This window comes from Telmatherina bonti (genome assembly GCF_933228915.1).
Source record: "Telmatherina bonti genome assembly, chromosome: 12".
NCBI lineage: Eukaryota > Metazoa > Chordata > Actinopteri > Atheriniformes > Telmatherinidae > Telmatherina > Telmatherina bonti.
In genome coordinates this window covers 21781291-21799483 of record NC_136610.1, presented here as the reverse complement: position 1 = coordinate 21799483, position 18193 = coordinate 21781291, and the positions used below count along the sequence as shown (strand labels likewise).

General features: G+C 36.1%; 1 protein-coding gene across 1 annotated transcript; it reads left to right on the top strand.

The window, feature by feature from the left end:
- Positions 1–13051: 13051 nt before the first annotated feature.
- Positions 13052–16692, top strand: LOC306763299 (uncharacterized protein; the record flags this gene model as incomplete). Its single annotated transcript, XM_079250081.1, has 11 exons — positions 13052–13102; positions 13325–13327; positions 14011–14124; positions 14227–14405; positions 14490–14605; positions 14719–14769; positions 14854–14964; positions 15064–15208; positions 15310–15448; positions 16229–16268; positions 16409–16692. 11 exons carry the CDS (start codon positions 13052–13054, stop codon positions 16690–16692), a joined length of 1233 nt encoding a protein of 410 aa, XP_079106207.1.
- Between the last annotated feature and the right edge of the window lie 1501 nt (positions 16693–18193).

Here is an 18193-nt window from a genome sequence, read left to right as displayed (position 1 = left end):
CTGCTCATTGCAGTTAGACAATGAATGTTTGATCAATCATACATGTAAAAATACAGTATGTTAAGATCTATGAGTGACTTACTCAAAAAAAAGATACGTGAGCAGAGTGATTCCCAGAAAGATGGAGGATATACCACAGCCAACATATGAGATCACTGACAGAATCTTGCTGTCATTTTCACTGATGTGACCTCTGGATACATCCTGAAACACAAAACATTTTTTCTCACAAATCCCACCTTTTTTTTTTAGTAGTATCAGCGATAACATAACAAAAAGCAATGTAAGGTGTTAGAGCATATTTTCTATTATTAAATAACAACATGCAGGGGTCTGTATAATCAGCATCTGCTATTGTTGGCAGAACGACCTGTGAGAAGTCAGCAACTGAGCAGATTTCACACAGCATGTTGGTGTCTGGCCTTGTTTGACTCATCAGGGACTCACCAGAAGAACAGCAAAATGTGTGAGGTGATCACAGAGACAGCTGGTCTGATCAGGTGAAATACTCTGGGTTTCACATCCGCTGTTGTTCCAACCACCCTGGCCACCTGACACACGCACACACACACACACACACACACACACACACACACACACACACACACACACACACACACACACACACACACACACACACACACACACACACACACACACATATATGTAACATGTAACTAAACCATTGCATCATTAGACACACACCTGTAGGAACCTGGTTCCAAAAAAGGCTCAGTTATACTATACTTTACAAATCTAACACAAAAGACAGTATATAAGGATCGACTCACTGTTCTTCTGGAAATCCCAAAACATACATTGTACTCTGTCTTCAAGCTGTAAATATGAAAAGAAGATGGTGGTGTTACTGCAGAGTAACGCTTTGTTGCCACTCACCAAATGAATGCTTTCATTTCTCACCTGTTTGGGGTTTTTATGCATGAGGGTCACAACCACCCGATCATCCAGGTTAATGACATGACTGTTGTTGATGCTGGCAGAGACTATATAGGAATTTATGGTCCAGTTGCTCTTTGTTGTATCAGTCATGAAGGGATCCTGAGATGGTGATGACGTATGAAATGATAAACTTTATTAAAAAATAAATAAAGTTTTGTTCTTTTTTTTCTTCTTCTCAACAGTGTAACATTTTCGGAAAATGTTCTGAAAATATTCTCATTTCTGAGTGGTAAATATAAAGCTTCAGCTGTTCTTGCATAAATAATGGAATCAGGAAACGAGGCTGACAATCCAAACAGAATTCACATCTCTTGTTTGACAGACCAGTAAAAAAGTGATGTATAAAAATGTTGCCTGGCAACTGCAGGAAGTAAGTGCATTCAACTAAAACAAATGTCCCTACAAAACCACAAATGGTTTAAAAACTTTTTCTTTACTTTTATATAATGCATGAAATAAACAGGTAAAAAAAATGAATTGCTTTTGTTTATTTGACTGCAGTTATTGGGCTTTAGAGGCGCAAACAGAAGGATTTTCTTATATTTACATATGCAGAGCCGCAGCTCACTGGTTTCAGTCTGTATCTGAGAGTCCCATCAAATTTCTCACAGCCAATATTTCTTCTAATTCTCACACAGGCAAGGTGTACTTTATAAACACAGTATGGAAAATTTGACAAGAAGAAGTAAGTTAATGACAGAGCAGTTCAAAGAAAATACCTGAAAAAGATCATCCGTTCCGTAAAACTGAAACTGAACTCGGGTTTTGTTCCTCCCTCCAGATGGGAAAAGGTTGTTGAGCGCAGATGGTAAAGAGATAGTTGCATCTGTCTCTGGGATTGGGTTACTCTCAAAGCTTTGGTTGACAAACACCTGAGAAAGAAAAATCCACACACAGTTTGAATTTATCTTTGGTGATGCATATTTAAACTGTCTCTGCTGAGTTTTTCTCCTTAGTCTGAAAACTGTGTTCCACATGAGCAGCTCTTATAAAATTTAACCATTTGAAGCCATGACATCTGCTTATTTGCAGTGTTTCCTTAATTTTTTGGTGGCTCAAGGACAATGTTTTACCCAAAGTTGTCATGAAGCAGTAGGATGGAGCTAAACGCATGTACTGACTTAAATAAACATGTCTGGGTTTTTTTTTTCTTTTGACAAACGTTTGGGCTCAGCAACACTATTGTTTTTAACTCGCTTAGACCGTACACTTCTAATTCCTTCTAAAAACCTAATGTTTTTTTTTATATTTGGACTAAAACCTTTTCTTCTCAGCCTTTGAAGATAAGGAAAACATTGAATAAAACCTCCAGCTGTTATTCTAAATGACCGACTTTCCCTTAAGTTTCTAATTTTTAAAGAAATAATTGTCTCTTGGATAGTTTGAGAGGTTAAAACTTGCATGCATTGCCTCATGTCAGATCTGGTTAAAGAATAGGTGTGTCCACATTTTTTACTCTTACTGTACATTATCTCACTTCTGCATTTCACAGAAGAAGCTCATAAATTTGTTGCACTCTTTATTTCACACTGTATTAAATATAACATCTCACCTCTGGGTTCATAGATGACAGAGAAGCGCCAAAAGTGAGGCCACTGAAATTACCTGGGCCCACATTGATCATGGAAAGAGCCAGTGCAGGAGCTGTTATACTTGCAGATTCACTTTGGAACTCCATATTGTTTCCCATCCTTTCTGTCAAACCGAGGAGACTTTAGCAAAAGATGAAAAGGAGATTAACAATCACAGTGATAAGGTCTTACATTCAGACTAAAACATATCATTCTTTCATTTCCATTTCCTTACTTGTTAGCCTCTGGAGTGACATCAGTTTCAGAAACTAGAATATTGGCAACAATATTGACAATGTGAGCTCCAACATTAGGCTCAATGACGCTGATATCAACGACCTCGTGGAGCTTATTCACGATAACTCCAAGTTCTGATGAAGAGATCTCGGAACTGTTGTTCAGCTGGACATCTACAAGGTCCTGAATCATGTCCACAACTTCCGCTGCATTATCTACAATTCATTAAGAGTGTTTAAGACTAACATGTGAAAATTTACAGCAGTGGAAATCAACACAGCTGTGGATGTTTCATCTTCTTACCAGGCGTGACTGTCACATTGCTGAGGTCTGATATTGAGAAAATGATGTCGCAGTTAGTCATATCAGGATCAGCCCAGCTGGTTGTATCATTTTCAATATTTAACTTGCTGAAAAAAAAAGGCAGAAAATAAGTAACAAATAAACAGTATGTCCGTGTTTGTCCTTGGTTTGTTTAACATGTCCTAATTTCAAACAAGAATACCAAAAAATAAGAATGAAAAAAGATATCCACTTTCATCATATCAACCACATGTTCATGAGTCCATATAACTGATTAATACAGAGTTATCTAACCATCTGTGAGTTTAAATACTTGACGGGTCAAAGTTCATAATTACACTGATAATCCTAACAGGGGACTTTTTTTTTAAATTGGTGCAGGAAAATTGAAACCAGATGGTTTCCATGTGAAACCATCTGGAATATCAACAAACTTTATTAAACCACAAACCTGAATATTATCCAATATCAATCAATTTCTACATAATGGAAAGTTATTATATAAAAGGAGTGTCTTGGCATCTTTCAGGTAAAGATTTAATAAATGTACTTGAAATTTAGCAATGGCAGTGTCATCTAAAGTGGCCAGAAAATAAATATGTTGTGTATGATAAAACTGGTAATGTCTTACCAAAGTCTGAATGCTCTCTCTGATGTTGGCTTTTCACATATCATTATTTGGGTTTCTTGTGGAAATGTTGCTGCCCATCTGTAAAGCCCATAGATTGTTGACATAGTGTCTTCTGGACAGTTTTGAGGCTCTGGGACGGGGGAAGAAAATATTGTTTTATATTTCTATTTAGTCTCTCTTTCTCTTTTATTTACATTAAACATACAGCTTACCTATTAGTTGGACCATGACATCCCCAGTTTGAATAGTAAAGGTCCCGTTATCATACTTTGATTGTAAGGCTTCATGAATTAAAAGTATGATTTCAGTTGCATTGTTCACTCTGCTCTTCTGAACATGGAAACTGCAGAAATACCTGTTCATAAAATATATTCAGTCATAATAAAAACCAGGTAAAACCAGTTTTTTTAAACCCTTAAATTTTTAAAACATATGAAATCCAGAATATGGATAGACATAGAGAATAGATGACAGAGACAAATATACAGAGGAAAAGATATCATAAACACTTTTTGTATTATTGTCACCTACTGTTTCTGCCAGCTGTAAGAAGTCTAAAACAAGAAATTAAAGATGTTTGAATACACAAATGTATTAAATATATAATCCAATACAGTGCTATTTCATCATTTCCTTGAAACAATGTTAATTTGCCACTGAAATGATTTGCATACTCACCATAAAATCAGTGTTTTTCTTCATGCTCCTATGGTTAATATTTAAACAAGACATAACTGTTTTGTGACAAAGTGCAAAACTAAAATGACAATTATGAAGAGGTAAATTCATAGAGGAACACCCACCTGCTGTGAATCTCTGTTACAAGAAGGTTCAGCACCGTCATGGTTGTATCAACTTCAAGCAGTGATTTTACCTTTTTCATCCAAAGGAAAAGCAAAAGACTGTTTTTGTGTATGTTCACTTGCAGCGCACTTATGGTACTTACTTACCCATTTCTCAATGACATCATATGGCTTTGCCACACCACTTGTCATATTTAGTGTAACGTTAACTCTAAAGAACATATATGGTTGAACTGTAAAGAGATAAAAAAAAAAAAGTGATGCCTTAGATATTATACAGCCCAGACATTAGGTGAAGAAGCTGCTCTACAAATGTATACAAGCATATTTATATAGTTTGCTTTATTTTTATTCTCATTTGTTTTGCTTGCAGCTTTTTATATGAAGGTTTGTGTTTGCAAAAATACTATCCTTCTGGATGACAATGACCTCAAAACAGATTATTCATGTTTGTTGTTTTCTGAACTGACCAGCAGTTTCATTAAGATCTGAAGGCTCCTTAGTGGTTGTTGACACATTACCAGGTTGAACTGGCCCACTGAGTGTTGCACTATCTGTAAATGACATTATATAATTTACAACACTGCTATCACATATACAACTTCAATTCCAATCAAGCTGAGACATTATGTAAAATGTAATATATATCATATTATTTGTATCATCCCTCTCACCTGTGGATGGTAAAGCAGTGCTTACAGATGGTTGAGGTGCTGTCATCACAGGCTTTACTTCTAAAAGAGAGGGAAAAAACATCAGCATCTGAATAATTTATACATCCATATAAAAAAAAAAAAAAAAAAAAAAAAAAAAATATATATATATATATATATATATATATATATATATATATATATATATATATATATATATATATATATATATATATCAGAGTGTCATCAGCAGGTTGCAACAGAGATATGGAGAGACTGGAAGAGTCACAGAAAGGCCTAGAAGTGGACGTCCTTTGGCCACATCCCGTGCTGATGACCGCTACATTGTGAACACTGCCCTGAGAAACCGGATGATGAATGCCACTCAACTCCAGGCACGTTTAAGAGAGGTGAGAGGCACCCAAGTGTCACGTCAGACCATTCGAAACCGTTTACATCAGCGTGGTCTGCGTGCTACACAACCTGCACGGGTATCTGACCACACCACCAGGCACAGGCATCATCGTCTTGCATGGGCCAGGGAGCATTTACGCTGGACGAGGAACCAGTGGGCCTCAGTGCTGTTCTCTGATGAAAGTCGATTCACACTGAGCAGAAATGATGGCCGGCAACGATGTTGGAGACGTCAGGGAGAGCGCTATGCATCAGCCACTGTTGTCACCAGGCGAGCTTTTGGTGGTGGCGGTGTTACAGTGTGGGCAGGGGTGTCCACTTGGTACAGAACTGCCCACACTTTGTGAATGGTACAGTGACAAGCCCATACTACCTGAATAGCATCATTAATCCAGTGATTGTGCCCCTACATGAACAGCACAGGCCTAATTTCATCTTCATGGACGACAATGCTCCTGCTTATCGAGGCCGCATCATCAGGGAACGGCTGTTGGAGACTGGTGTACCTCAAATGGAATGGCCTGCACTCTCTCCAGACCTGAATCCCATTGAAAACCTGTGGGATCAGCTGAGCCGTTGTGTAGAGGCTCGAAACCCTGCACCCCAGAACCTCAATGACCTGAGGGCTGCCCTTCAAGGAGAGTGGGATGCCATGCCTCAGCAGGCAATAAGTTGCCTTGTGAACAGCATGAGACGTCGTTGTCAAGCTGTAATTGATGCTCAAGAGCACATGACGAGATATTGAGACGTTCACATTTTTTGTTGTGGTGTAACTACCATTGTTGTTACCTTTTGTGTTGAATGAATTTTTTGAGATGAGGAAATCAGTAGTGCATCCTTCTACTTAAATGTCTTACTTTTATGATATTATATCACTGTAGCATGAACATATTGCATTTTCCATAAATTTCACCTGAAAGCCAAATATCCCTAACTTTTTGTGAGTAGTGTATATATATATATATATATATATATATATATATATATATATATATATATATATATATATATATATATATATTTATACAAAGCTTCTTCAATATGTCTTCGATATATTTGTCTAAGCACACTCACCTGTGGTATGTAAAGCTGTGCTTACAGATGGTTGAGGTTCTGTCATCACAGGCTTTAAGTCTAAAAGAGAGGGAAAAAGCTTCTTCAATATATATTTCTCACTCTCTCTCTCTCTATGTATATATATATATATATATATATATATATATATATATATATATATGGACAGGGAAAGAGAGAGAGAGAGAGAGAAAGAACAGCTGCATCATCAATAAGAATTACATATAAAAATACATACATAAATAAATATATAAAATAAAGCAATAAAATATAATGTATATATATATTTATATATATATATATATATATATATATATATATATATATATATATATATATATATATATATATATATATATATATATACATATACATACATACATATATATATATATATATATATATATATATATATACATATATATATATATATATACATATATATATATATATATATATATATATATATATATATGTATATATATGTATATATACATATATATACATATATATATATATATATATATATATATATATATATATTTACATATATATATATATACATTATATTTTATTGTTTTATTTATATCAGCACTTTTACCTGTGGTAGGTAAAGCAGTGGTAGATGGGTGAGGTGCTGTCATCACGGGCTTTACTTCTAAAAAGGGAGGGAAAAAAGCTTTATTAACAAGAATTATATTTTGTGATACACAAAATATCTTGAAAAGATTTTAGAGATTAATTAAAATAATCCTTGTATTTTACTTATTTCAGGTTTTGTATTTTCTCAGCACTCATTTTATGCAGCATACAATTACATATAATAATGTAGTCAAATTTCTGAAGTGACCATTTTTAGTCACATCTCTGCTTCCTACCATTAAAATACAATAACTGATCAACTATTATCTAAATACTCAGATCAACTGAAGTCAAACATACATCCTCTTTTAAGACTGTATTGGTTGTCTTAATTTCTATGATTGGCCACTGAATTATACTGCAGAACACACTCACCCACAGGAAGTATGAAGACGCTGTTAACCTCAACTGTCAGAGTGAGGTAGTAATAAGTAAAAGGTTTACTCAGTAACACAGTAATATCTTCCTGAACCACTTCTACATTAGTGGCCGGCTCCACGTTGACATAAACCTCACAGCAGAAGCTGGAGAATAAACATGAAAACAATATGTGAGTGTTTTGCGGCTTCATTTGGTTTGATCCAATGAGCTTTCATTTAAAGTGTAATTGTCTTCTTACCCTTTTTCATTGATGAAATTTGGTACTTTTGGCCTTTCCTACAAACAGATAGTTTTTTTTTTCATGCGTTTATATAAAAGTTGCTGAAATGAGCTGACCTCACAACTTGTATATACATAACTTTTCTTTCATCGGAAAATTGCATTATTTACAACTTCATTTGTATATCTTTAAAGAGACTGCTGCCTGATTTGAAGAAAATCAAACAACATGTACCTGGTGTTGAGCATGTGGAGCAGCAGAATTATTAACATGGCAGCTCTGCCTGTATGGAAACACAGATAACACAAATTATAGACAGGAGTCCTTTCAAGTGTTGCTGTGGTGTAGCAGCAATCTTTATTATTTGCTGCATGGCTTATAGCAGGAAAGCAGAAAAAAAGACTTGCTGCACTTATTTGAATTTCTTGTGCCTTGCTTTGAAAATTAGACTCTGTATTGTGGTGTTTAAACACAATACTTTACATAGCAAAACTGTTCTATAGAAATATGGATAACGTTTATGTACTTTTACTTTTAATCAAGCAACTTGCCATTTTTATGACGCGAAAAGACTTTAATCATCTCATCTGTCAGCTGATGTTTATGCTTTACAAAAAAAGAGAGAGAGAAACTGTTTTACCTTGGGGATGAAACAAAAATCGCCACGACAGAAATGTTGGCAGGGAAAATGCTTTCAAGCTGAAGAAGAAAAACAGATAAGTAAAAAAAAAAAAATCTTTCAGTCACCCTAAAAGGCAAGTTTGACTTCATTGCGTATAGAACTTTTTTTTTTTTTTTTACCCAAATTCTTGCGAGTTCCTGAAGTGACACAGATTGGTTTCCAGGGTTGGAAGATTCATCTAAGGATGTCCATGCTTTGATTTTATAAAGTGAACATTCTGAAAAGTAGGCAAAAGGTAAGAATGGCTCAGAATGTTCCAACTATTTATTGTGTTTGGTCTATTGATATATGAATAGGCCTTACATATTTCAGGGAACATTCTTACAACCAAGAAACTCTAAAAGTAAAACCAAACAGGGACATTTTGTAAAAGTTTTCCATCTGCTAATGTTGTGCTGGGGGTACTTAAAACATTCATTCATTCATTGTCTTAACCGCTTAGTCCAATTAAGGGTCGTGGGGAAGCAGGAGCTCATCCCAGCTGTCTTTTGGGCAAAGGGTGGGGTACACCCTGGACAGCTCGCCAGTCCATCGCAGGGCCACACAGAGACAAACAACCATTCACACTCACACTCACTCCTATTGGCGATTTAGAGTAACCAATTAACCTAACATTCATGTCTTTGGATGGTGGTTAAAAGCCAGAGAACTTGGAAAAAATCCACACATACACAGGGAGAACATGCAAACTGTCCAAGTCCAAGCCCCACCCCAGCTGAGGGTTGAACCAGTGACCTTCTTGCTGTTAGACCACAGTGCAAACAACTACACCACCATGTAGCCTCACTTAAAACATGTAAGTTAAAATTTAATGGTATTTTGTTGTCAGAAAACTGTCCTGCTGGATATTTTCAGCAATCAAAACTTTACTGCAACAAAAAAGAACAACTTTCCTTTAACATTTTTGAAATCCAAAAGCGGTATCTTGGTGTTTTACAAAGTATTTTCTGTCTACTTATGTCCCTCTTAACCTACTACAGATTGTACCGTCATGTACATAAGTGAGGAAACCCAGGGAGTGAATTGGGTTTTTATGTTATACAACAGAAAGAATCCATTTTATATTTACCATAGTGCAGGTTGTAATCGGGTTCAGGGGGACAGTCATACTTCCAGTGCCGTAGGTCCCAGCTCAGCACGTCCCCATCTTCACAGCTCATTTTCCTCAGCTCCTCCGCACTAAATTCCCTGCTCCACATCTTGAACATCCCAACTTCACCAATCAAGTTAGTACCACTCTCTGGGCGCACTTCACCATTGGTGTCAACAAAATGAGACACCCCCAGAGTGAGAGTGCCATTTGGGTGCAACATCTGGGATAAAGAAACCAGGGGTTCTTCATGCAGGATGGTTCCATTTATGTATATCCTCAACGACTCGGCTCGGTCAGACCAGGTGATACAAATAAAATACCATTCATTTGGGTTCAGTTTCTTCTGCAGCTGATATTTTTTTCCCAACAGCCATACAATTAGATGTGTAGATGTGCCCTTAAGTCCCAGATGTATGCTCTTGTCTTCTGGAGACTTGTAGACAAACCCACTCCAATCTGTCGAAACAGTACGCCGTAAAAGCATGCATACACTCAGCTCCATCAGCGATGGTACCATAAAACCTGGCTGTAGCTGGCATAAACCAGGAAGGGCATGAAACTGCAACTTTTTACCCCACAAGCTAGTACTGGTAGAAGCAACTGAAATGATAAATGAGATGAAAAATATAGTTAGTTTGTCAACCTCATAAACCATCAATATCCCAGGACTCAGAACTTCGTCCTCTTATCTTAAATTGTTCTTTTCTGTACATGAGGCAGTAAAACAACCCAATAAATAATAAAAAACAAACAAATAATAAAGCAATTTAGACATTTTCATATCATAGACATCTGCAATTATTGCTCTATGGATATGTTATAGACACAGTTTAGACACTGTCAGGTGTTTAAAAAGCAAATCAATCTTACCTAAAACCAGAGGACACACTGACATCAGTACACATAAACTGATTATCTGCGGAGATCTGATCGAGTTCATGATGGCAAATAAAAAAACTGAAATTTCTGTCCCGGTCAAGTAGTCTTCTGCTGAAAGAGGGCAAAGTTTAGGAGTTTGTTGTTGTTTTTATGTGTAAAAAGAAAAATCTACCTCTGCATCCAAATAAAGTATGATACTCAGACTTACCATGATCTTTTTAAAATGGTCAGATCTGAAGATGAATATGCGGTTTGTCTGAAAATAAGACCCCAGTGTGACTTCATGAACTGCCCAACTGTGCTGGTAAACGTCGCTTTATTACTCTTTAAGGATATGTCCACACCCTCTTTCCTTGGTTCCGGAGTTACTCATTAATCACTGACAATAGACATAACTGATAAACATGATCATGTTCAAGCCATGTCTTCATGAATAAAAAAAGTGAAAGTTCACTAAACTCACTAAAAATTATAATCACCCTGCAGCATATGTGGCTCAAATGATGTTATTAAATGCTCTGGTTGCCATGCAGGATTTTGATGGTTGAGGCGATGCATCCCTGTGTGATTTGCCTCAGTACTTTTATACATATTTCTTTTTTAAATAGTTTTTTGTGTATAGATATGTGCATCTCAGGAAAGGAACGCTGTATTGTATGGATATTAATTTGTCATATAGGCAACCCTAATTCCCAAAAGGTTGGGAAGTTTAATGTTGATAAAGAGAATAAAATTAATTGTACATTTAATGAATTCATATTTTAATCATAATTGACCACAAAAATCAGGAAACAACATACTGTTTCATGTTTACTCATCATGTATATGATGGCAACTACATGTTTGTAAAATGTCTACGTTTGGTTTATTTCAGTTTTTATTTGGTTGTGTCTGTTTTCATGTTCCATGTTCTCTGTCATTTCCTGTTTCATCTTTTAAAACCGGTTCCTCTGTCTCATAATGCCTACTTCTCATTTAGCCATTAGCTTCCTCCATAGAAAGAAGAAGATATCTAACTGAATTAAAGGGCAATAGATCAGTAGCATTACAGGTTTTAAAAGTGCACCTTCGAAAGGTGACTCAGAAGAAAACATGGGCAGAAGTTAAGCAATGTCTTATAAACTTTGTCTAGAAAGTCTAACCAGGAGGAATGATCAGGCCTGGTAGCAAAGCATCTGTCATGGTATAGAGGTGCTTTGATGACTGTGAAAATGGCAACTACCCCACATGGATAGGCATCGTTAATGTTGAGAGATTTATGAAAAGGCTTTAGAGCAACATGTGCTCCTGTCCAGGTGATGTAATACATGTTTCATCAAGGTGTTAAGTCACATCCATTACAATAGCAAGGTTTCATAACAGAGAAGTTTAGGTGCTGGACTAACCTGCCAGTTGTCCAGTGACTTTTGCCAGTAAAAAACCTTTGGTCCTTCATACAATACTACTTATGTCAAAGAAAACCCAGGACTGTTGAGTTAAAAGTTGCAAGGCAAACAAGACAGATAGGTTAATCAGGCAAGAACGGGCCGGTTTTTTTTTTATCTCAAAGATCCAGCAATGGGTCTGCGGTGTTCCTAGATGTATATGGACAGTTGTTAAATGTGGAGAAGATGCTACACAGTGCTAACCATTGCCATATCCCATCTTTTTAAGATGTATCTTCTCCATCATACACAAAATGGACATATGTATCTTTTTGTTTTTCAATTGTTTTCTGTTTTTGTTAACATGTTACAAATAATATCAACTTTATTACCATTAGAATTAAATATGAAACATCACCTGCATAGTCTGCATAATTACATTGATTCCTATCAGTGTGTTTACTATGTAGATGAAGTCCTAGCCTTATTGTGTGGGTGTGTGTTTGTACATACATGGGTCAAAGTAATATTCTTGTGCTTCACAATTTATCTACAAGGGATTGCTATCCAAACACATTGAATTAGTCTTTCCATGTGATATAGTTTACATGCAACTGTCAGCTGTAAAGAGCTCATGGTGGGACAAGTCCATCCAGCAGCCTCAGCATGGCTTTATCTCACCAGTGCCTCTTTGTGTGCTTATAATATCCTGTCAGGGTAGTAAACAGATTAAACAAGGAGTGACTTGATGTTATTGATTCATTTCTTTTGGTTCAGTACTCCCACCAAGGGCCACAATGGTGAATTGCAACTGTGTGATTTCTTGACTGTTTTGTAATCCTTACCACAAGATTCAGTTTCAGCAAGGTAACGCTGGACCCAAAGATTTTATCCAAGACTGCAGACACAGTTGCACAAAGTCTCTTTGTTGCATTAGGGCTCTGGAACAAGGCTTTCATTCATTTATTTTCCTTCCCCTGCCTTCTTGTCTCACTGACCAGAACCAAATCCAGCGACTTCCCTCGAGGTAACATGAGCCAACGAGGTGTGACGTGTGGTGCCCAGGTGGGGGGGCTTATATTCACTGGTCAAAGACTGATAGCAGGGTTAGGAAGCCCTCCTGCGTCATAGGTGATGTAGAATGATGGGGATTCCCAAAGATCTCACCAACCTCTGCTTTCCTCTGCTGAGTTGGGTAAAAGTGTGTAGAGAGGGAGGCTGCATTACATCCCATAGAAAGTGTAAAAGAAGTTACTAGTCTGTAAGAATTTAACTGCTTAGTTTTGACGGTTTTTCTATACTTTCCAATGGAAGCTTGTATCTTTACTGTTCTTCTGACGGTAGGTCTGATCTTATTTTAGCTTTCCCCTACAGACACTGCTATGTCTATGTTTCCACATTCTTATTCTCTTTTCAGATTGTGAGTTTTTGAGAATAGTTGAATTGAAAATCATCAAATTCATTGCATTTTTTTTTTTTTGTACAAATGAACGCATCATCCTCCCTGTAATCCAGAACGATGTATTATGGTCCTTACTTAAATGGATTTACTGCTCATGTGAAGTTACTACTTTGCAATTATCTGTACATTTTAGTATTGGTCAACATCTTAAGCTTATAGAATATGATGGATTGATTCATGTACTTAGATACACCTTGTTTTAAATATTTGTAGTATAAATCTTTAAAAAGGCTTTGGACTAAATAAATACTCAACTTCACCCTAAAGCCTATTTAACTTTAATAGCATTAATTTTGTGGGTTACCCTGTGTGTGTTTCCCTGTTTAAATTGATATTTTAGTTTGTAGTAAAAAATACAAATAAAAGGCAAATGATAAAAAGCTCTTAGGGCAGTTCCAGCATTTGTAACCTCTTCAAAACATAAATATCTTGTGTATTTTTTATAAGGCAGACTCCTTCTTTTTTTGAATTATAAAACAAACTGAAGGCCATGATAATAATATTTGTCATGGTGTTTTTACGAAACAAATTGTTTAACTTGCCTATGTAATGCAATGTAAATCCGTTACAAGAAGAGAAAAACATTTTTTCACTTGCAGAGCATCCAACAACTCATTTGGAAAAACTATTTGTCCGCTCAGGTTTGCTGTATGCTGGTGCTGTCTGAGCCCAGCTGTGATCAAACAGAGTTCTTACACCCAAATGGCACATGTGTTGCATGTCCTGTATGCAACCCTGGAGAACAGCTGTCAGAAGTAAGACACTTCCATTCAACAGCATCATGTCTCTCCTTTTTTGCTCTCATTTCTGCTTGTTCTGCCCCTGAATCTAAGTTTATTTTGTGCATTGATGCTCAGGACTGCGGCTTTGGAGATGGTGGAGAAGGAGTCTGTATTCCATGTGATGAAGGAACGTTCAGCACAGGTACAGATGTGACTTCCTGTATAAGGTGCACCCAGTGCAACCTGTTGAACCGCCTGACGGATTCCGCATGTTCACCCACCAGTGACACTCTGTGTAGTCACTGTCTACCAGGGTGAGTGACATTCACAACGGCAGTGTAAGCACCTGTCATATTTGTTTGTTTAAGCATACAGTATCCATGTGGTTATATGTACAGGTTTTATGAACTAAGAAGTATGACAGGAGAGGTGGAGCTGTTCTGTGTGCCTTGTTATAGCCATGATACAGTCCATGAAGAGTGTCTGCTTTTCACTGCTCAAGGCTCCAAAACACGTAGGTTGCAAAGATAATAACTTTGAATCTGTGAAATGGAAATACTTTTTATTTTCTCAGTATTCTATTTTTACTTTTAATGGTGTCCAATTCTAATTGTTGTTGCATGACAGAAAGTGCCAACACACTGCCTGAGGACAATCTCAAGGAACCTGAAGAGACGAGTAAGTAACTCTTTTGAATATTGTTATGATTTTATTCAGCTTGACTTGACACTGTTTTTTTTCCCCCTTTGGTTTGTTTCTAAGGAATGAAAGAGGAAACATTTTCAGTTGTCCTGATTGGTGCAGCAGTCGCTTCTTTGATTTTCCTTGTTGCTCTGCTGCTTTGGGTTTTCCTGCTGACTGCAGAGAGATTCAGTAAGTTAGATAATACTTAATATTTTAACCAGGTTTAACATGTGGTATTTTGTTAGCAAGCCTATACTGGGATCACAGACACTTGTTTGCAATGTTCAGAACAGGTTCCCGAGCATTGCTCTGAACCTGAGGGACTGCTAGCTGAAGGAAACCCTCAGAACAAACTTCTGTGTAGCCATGAAGCGAGAGCAGCAATGCAACCAGACATCTCTCCAGACACTCATTCAGCTGATGATCCAACAAGGTATGCTCTGTGGATACTGCTTTAAACTGTAGCCACATCATTTCCTGCTCCTCGTGGATCATTTCTGTTTATTACCTTATCATTGTTGCCTCCCTACCCAGAGGCCCTGGCTCACTGTGCCATGAGAATGACATGCACCCAACCTCTATTGTGATTAATGTCACCACCAACTTCAAGACCTGCAGTCAAAATATAGATAACATCACACAGGAAGAAGAAAAAAGCTTCTCCACAGAAGAGGTATGTTATTTTCAGGGTATAACTAACCATGCAATGCTTATGTTGAGGTCTGTCATGTGCTCTGTATGTATTAGATTAAAGTTCAGCTGGGACAATAATTTGTGGTCATATTTTATATAGCCCGCCACGTGTTTTAAATAGCTCATATTTATTCTGTTTATTAATATCTTTAACATGCTCAAAGTACACAGCACTGACCTATGAGCAGGACTTTTAACAAATAGATCATTGAAATCCATCAGTTTCATTGTGCAACAATCCCTCAGAATGATCAGGTGAAAGGTTAACCTCAGGGGTCCTGACTTTCAAGGTTGGGAATTGCTTATTTAAATCATAAAACATGCTAAAGGTTTTAATATTAAAGTATGAAAACAGTTTACAATTAATTCAGTACACAAACAAATATTAATACAGTTCAAACCAGTTCATTTTAAAGTAGTTAGTAAAGTTATTAGTTTTCAAGAAGGCAATTTCTCATGGAAAAATTATGTCAATTCCACGACTTTACAACACATATAATCATTATAGCTGGACTGTCAATTAACTTCTTAACTCTTAGCATTAATGTCACGTGAACAAAGTTATTACTAAATGTAGATTTGCTGTATATATTCACAAAAACCACTTAAAATTTGGATTCATAAACAACTGAACTGATTATCACTAATGTCTCCTTTATTGTGACATATATATTCATTGTATATTAGTCTTTTTTTCCTCTAGTTTAGAAAGAAGGACTGGCACCTTTATCTAACACTGTATTTTTTATGTAAATTTAAGATGGAGAAAAAACTACAAACAATATGGGAGATTGCTCAAGGTATGTGCCGTATTCTACATCAATCTTTATTTGAGGGTCAAAATGCATTTCTTCTATCTGATGGGATATTCATTTTTCTACTGATCTGAGTTCAGTTATTATTTCATAACTTTATGTTGTATTGTTCTGAATCTTTCCAGGCCAGAGTATTGAAATGCTCGACTACGACTGTGTCCAGGACTTGTGCCTGCTCCTTGACTGTGCTGATAGCACCTACATTTTAAGAAAATTTGGGTTATCATTGGGTGTCCCTCCTCAGGTCACTGCTCATCTCCACAGCTTCCAAGACCTTTTTCAGTACCTTCGCACATCCACCTACACACAGCTGCCACAACTGGCCCAGGCTGCTGCTCTCTTGCCTAATTTTGAAGTTGTTTCGAGGATACATAGAGCGGTGGTGAACAAGGGATCGATTCAACCCTAGGGATATGTTCCCACGGCTTGAACTTTTGTACATAATTTTTCACTTACTTTTGAATGATAACACTAACACCACACATTCAATAAATTTACTTACAACTTGAACAGAGATACTTTCTTTTAATGGAAAGAAATAGATTTTGAATTAAATATATTGAAGCCATAAAAATTTAAACAACAGAATTTAAACAACATTAAACGTTTGACATTTAGAGCACAGTTTTTCCCACAGTGGCTTTGCTATTGTAAAATTATTAACAAGTTTAATGTAAATAAAATAACCATGTTTTGACAAATCATGGCATGTGATAGTACAGTAAGAAAAGTGTGAACCTTTGTCTTCTTTGAGCATTATATAAACAATATCCAAGTAATTGCAGATGAACCCTACATGTGATCCTATTTCCTGTTTACCATGTAAAATGGATAAGAGGCCCTGTGGCTAAAGCATGTGAGATAGACCAGGACAGAGGATTGAGTGTTCATGGTAAGAGAAAGAACCTTCAGCTCAGAGAAAATTTTATTATCATCTCAGTGGGAGAAGTTTGTCAACTTACCATCCCTGGGTCTGCAGATTCTTTGGCAAATTATAAAGGTAAGGCTGGAAACTATTCCAACACTATTTAAAATCTAGTTTAAAAGTTAACGTTGAACAATTTCAGTTAATCAATGGCTATTTTTAATCTCCCAAGTAGTCCAAAAAATAATCTGAATTTCAGAAATTTAATGTTAAATATTTTATTTTATTGGAAAGGGTTCACATTTAAGTATTTAAGTATGAAAGCTGATTTTATTTTGTTGTTGTCCGCTTACAAAGTTGCTTTTTTGTTACTCTTTTTGCACCTCTAGGAAATTTCCTTTCCTTATATTAGCATGCAATGACTACCTCCTATGAACGCTAGATGGTGCAATTTACTATAAAAGTAAATGTGGCCTGTAAATTTTTTTGCATACCCCTTGTTCATGTTGATCGTCTAACGTGAAGATGTATCAACACTTATAACTCACAACACACACAACACACTCATAATTACTAAGTTTCCTTTGCGATGACAACTAATTAAAGATTAAAATAATAAAAATGAATATGCAGATCAATCATACATAAAATAATATATAAATAATACATATAAATATTGATATTCCATAGAGTATAATAAATAATGAACATAAGATAAATATTTCAATTTTTTTAAATAAAATAATTTTTTATGTTATAAAAAATGTTTAAATATTTATTTAAAATGTATTGATATGTATATATATATATATATATATATATATATATATATATATATATATATATATATATATATATATATATATATATATATATATATATGTGTGTGTGTGTGTGTGTGTGTGTGTGTGTGTGTGTGTGTGTGTGTGTGTGTGTGTGCATTTGAACTTTGGTCAGAGTGACCCATCCTACATCCTAGTGTATCTTTGATGTGCACGTCCCCGTGGTGTCCGAGTTCTACCGGTTACACTGTGTTGCGCGCCCC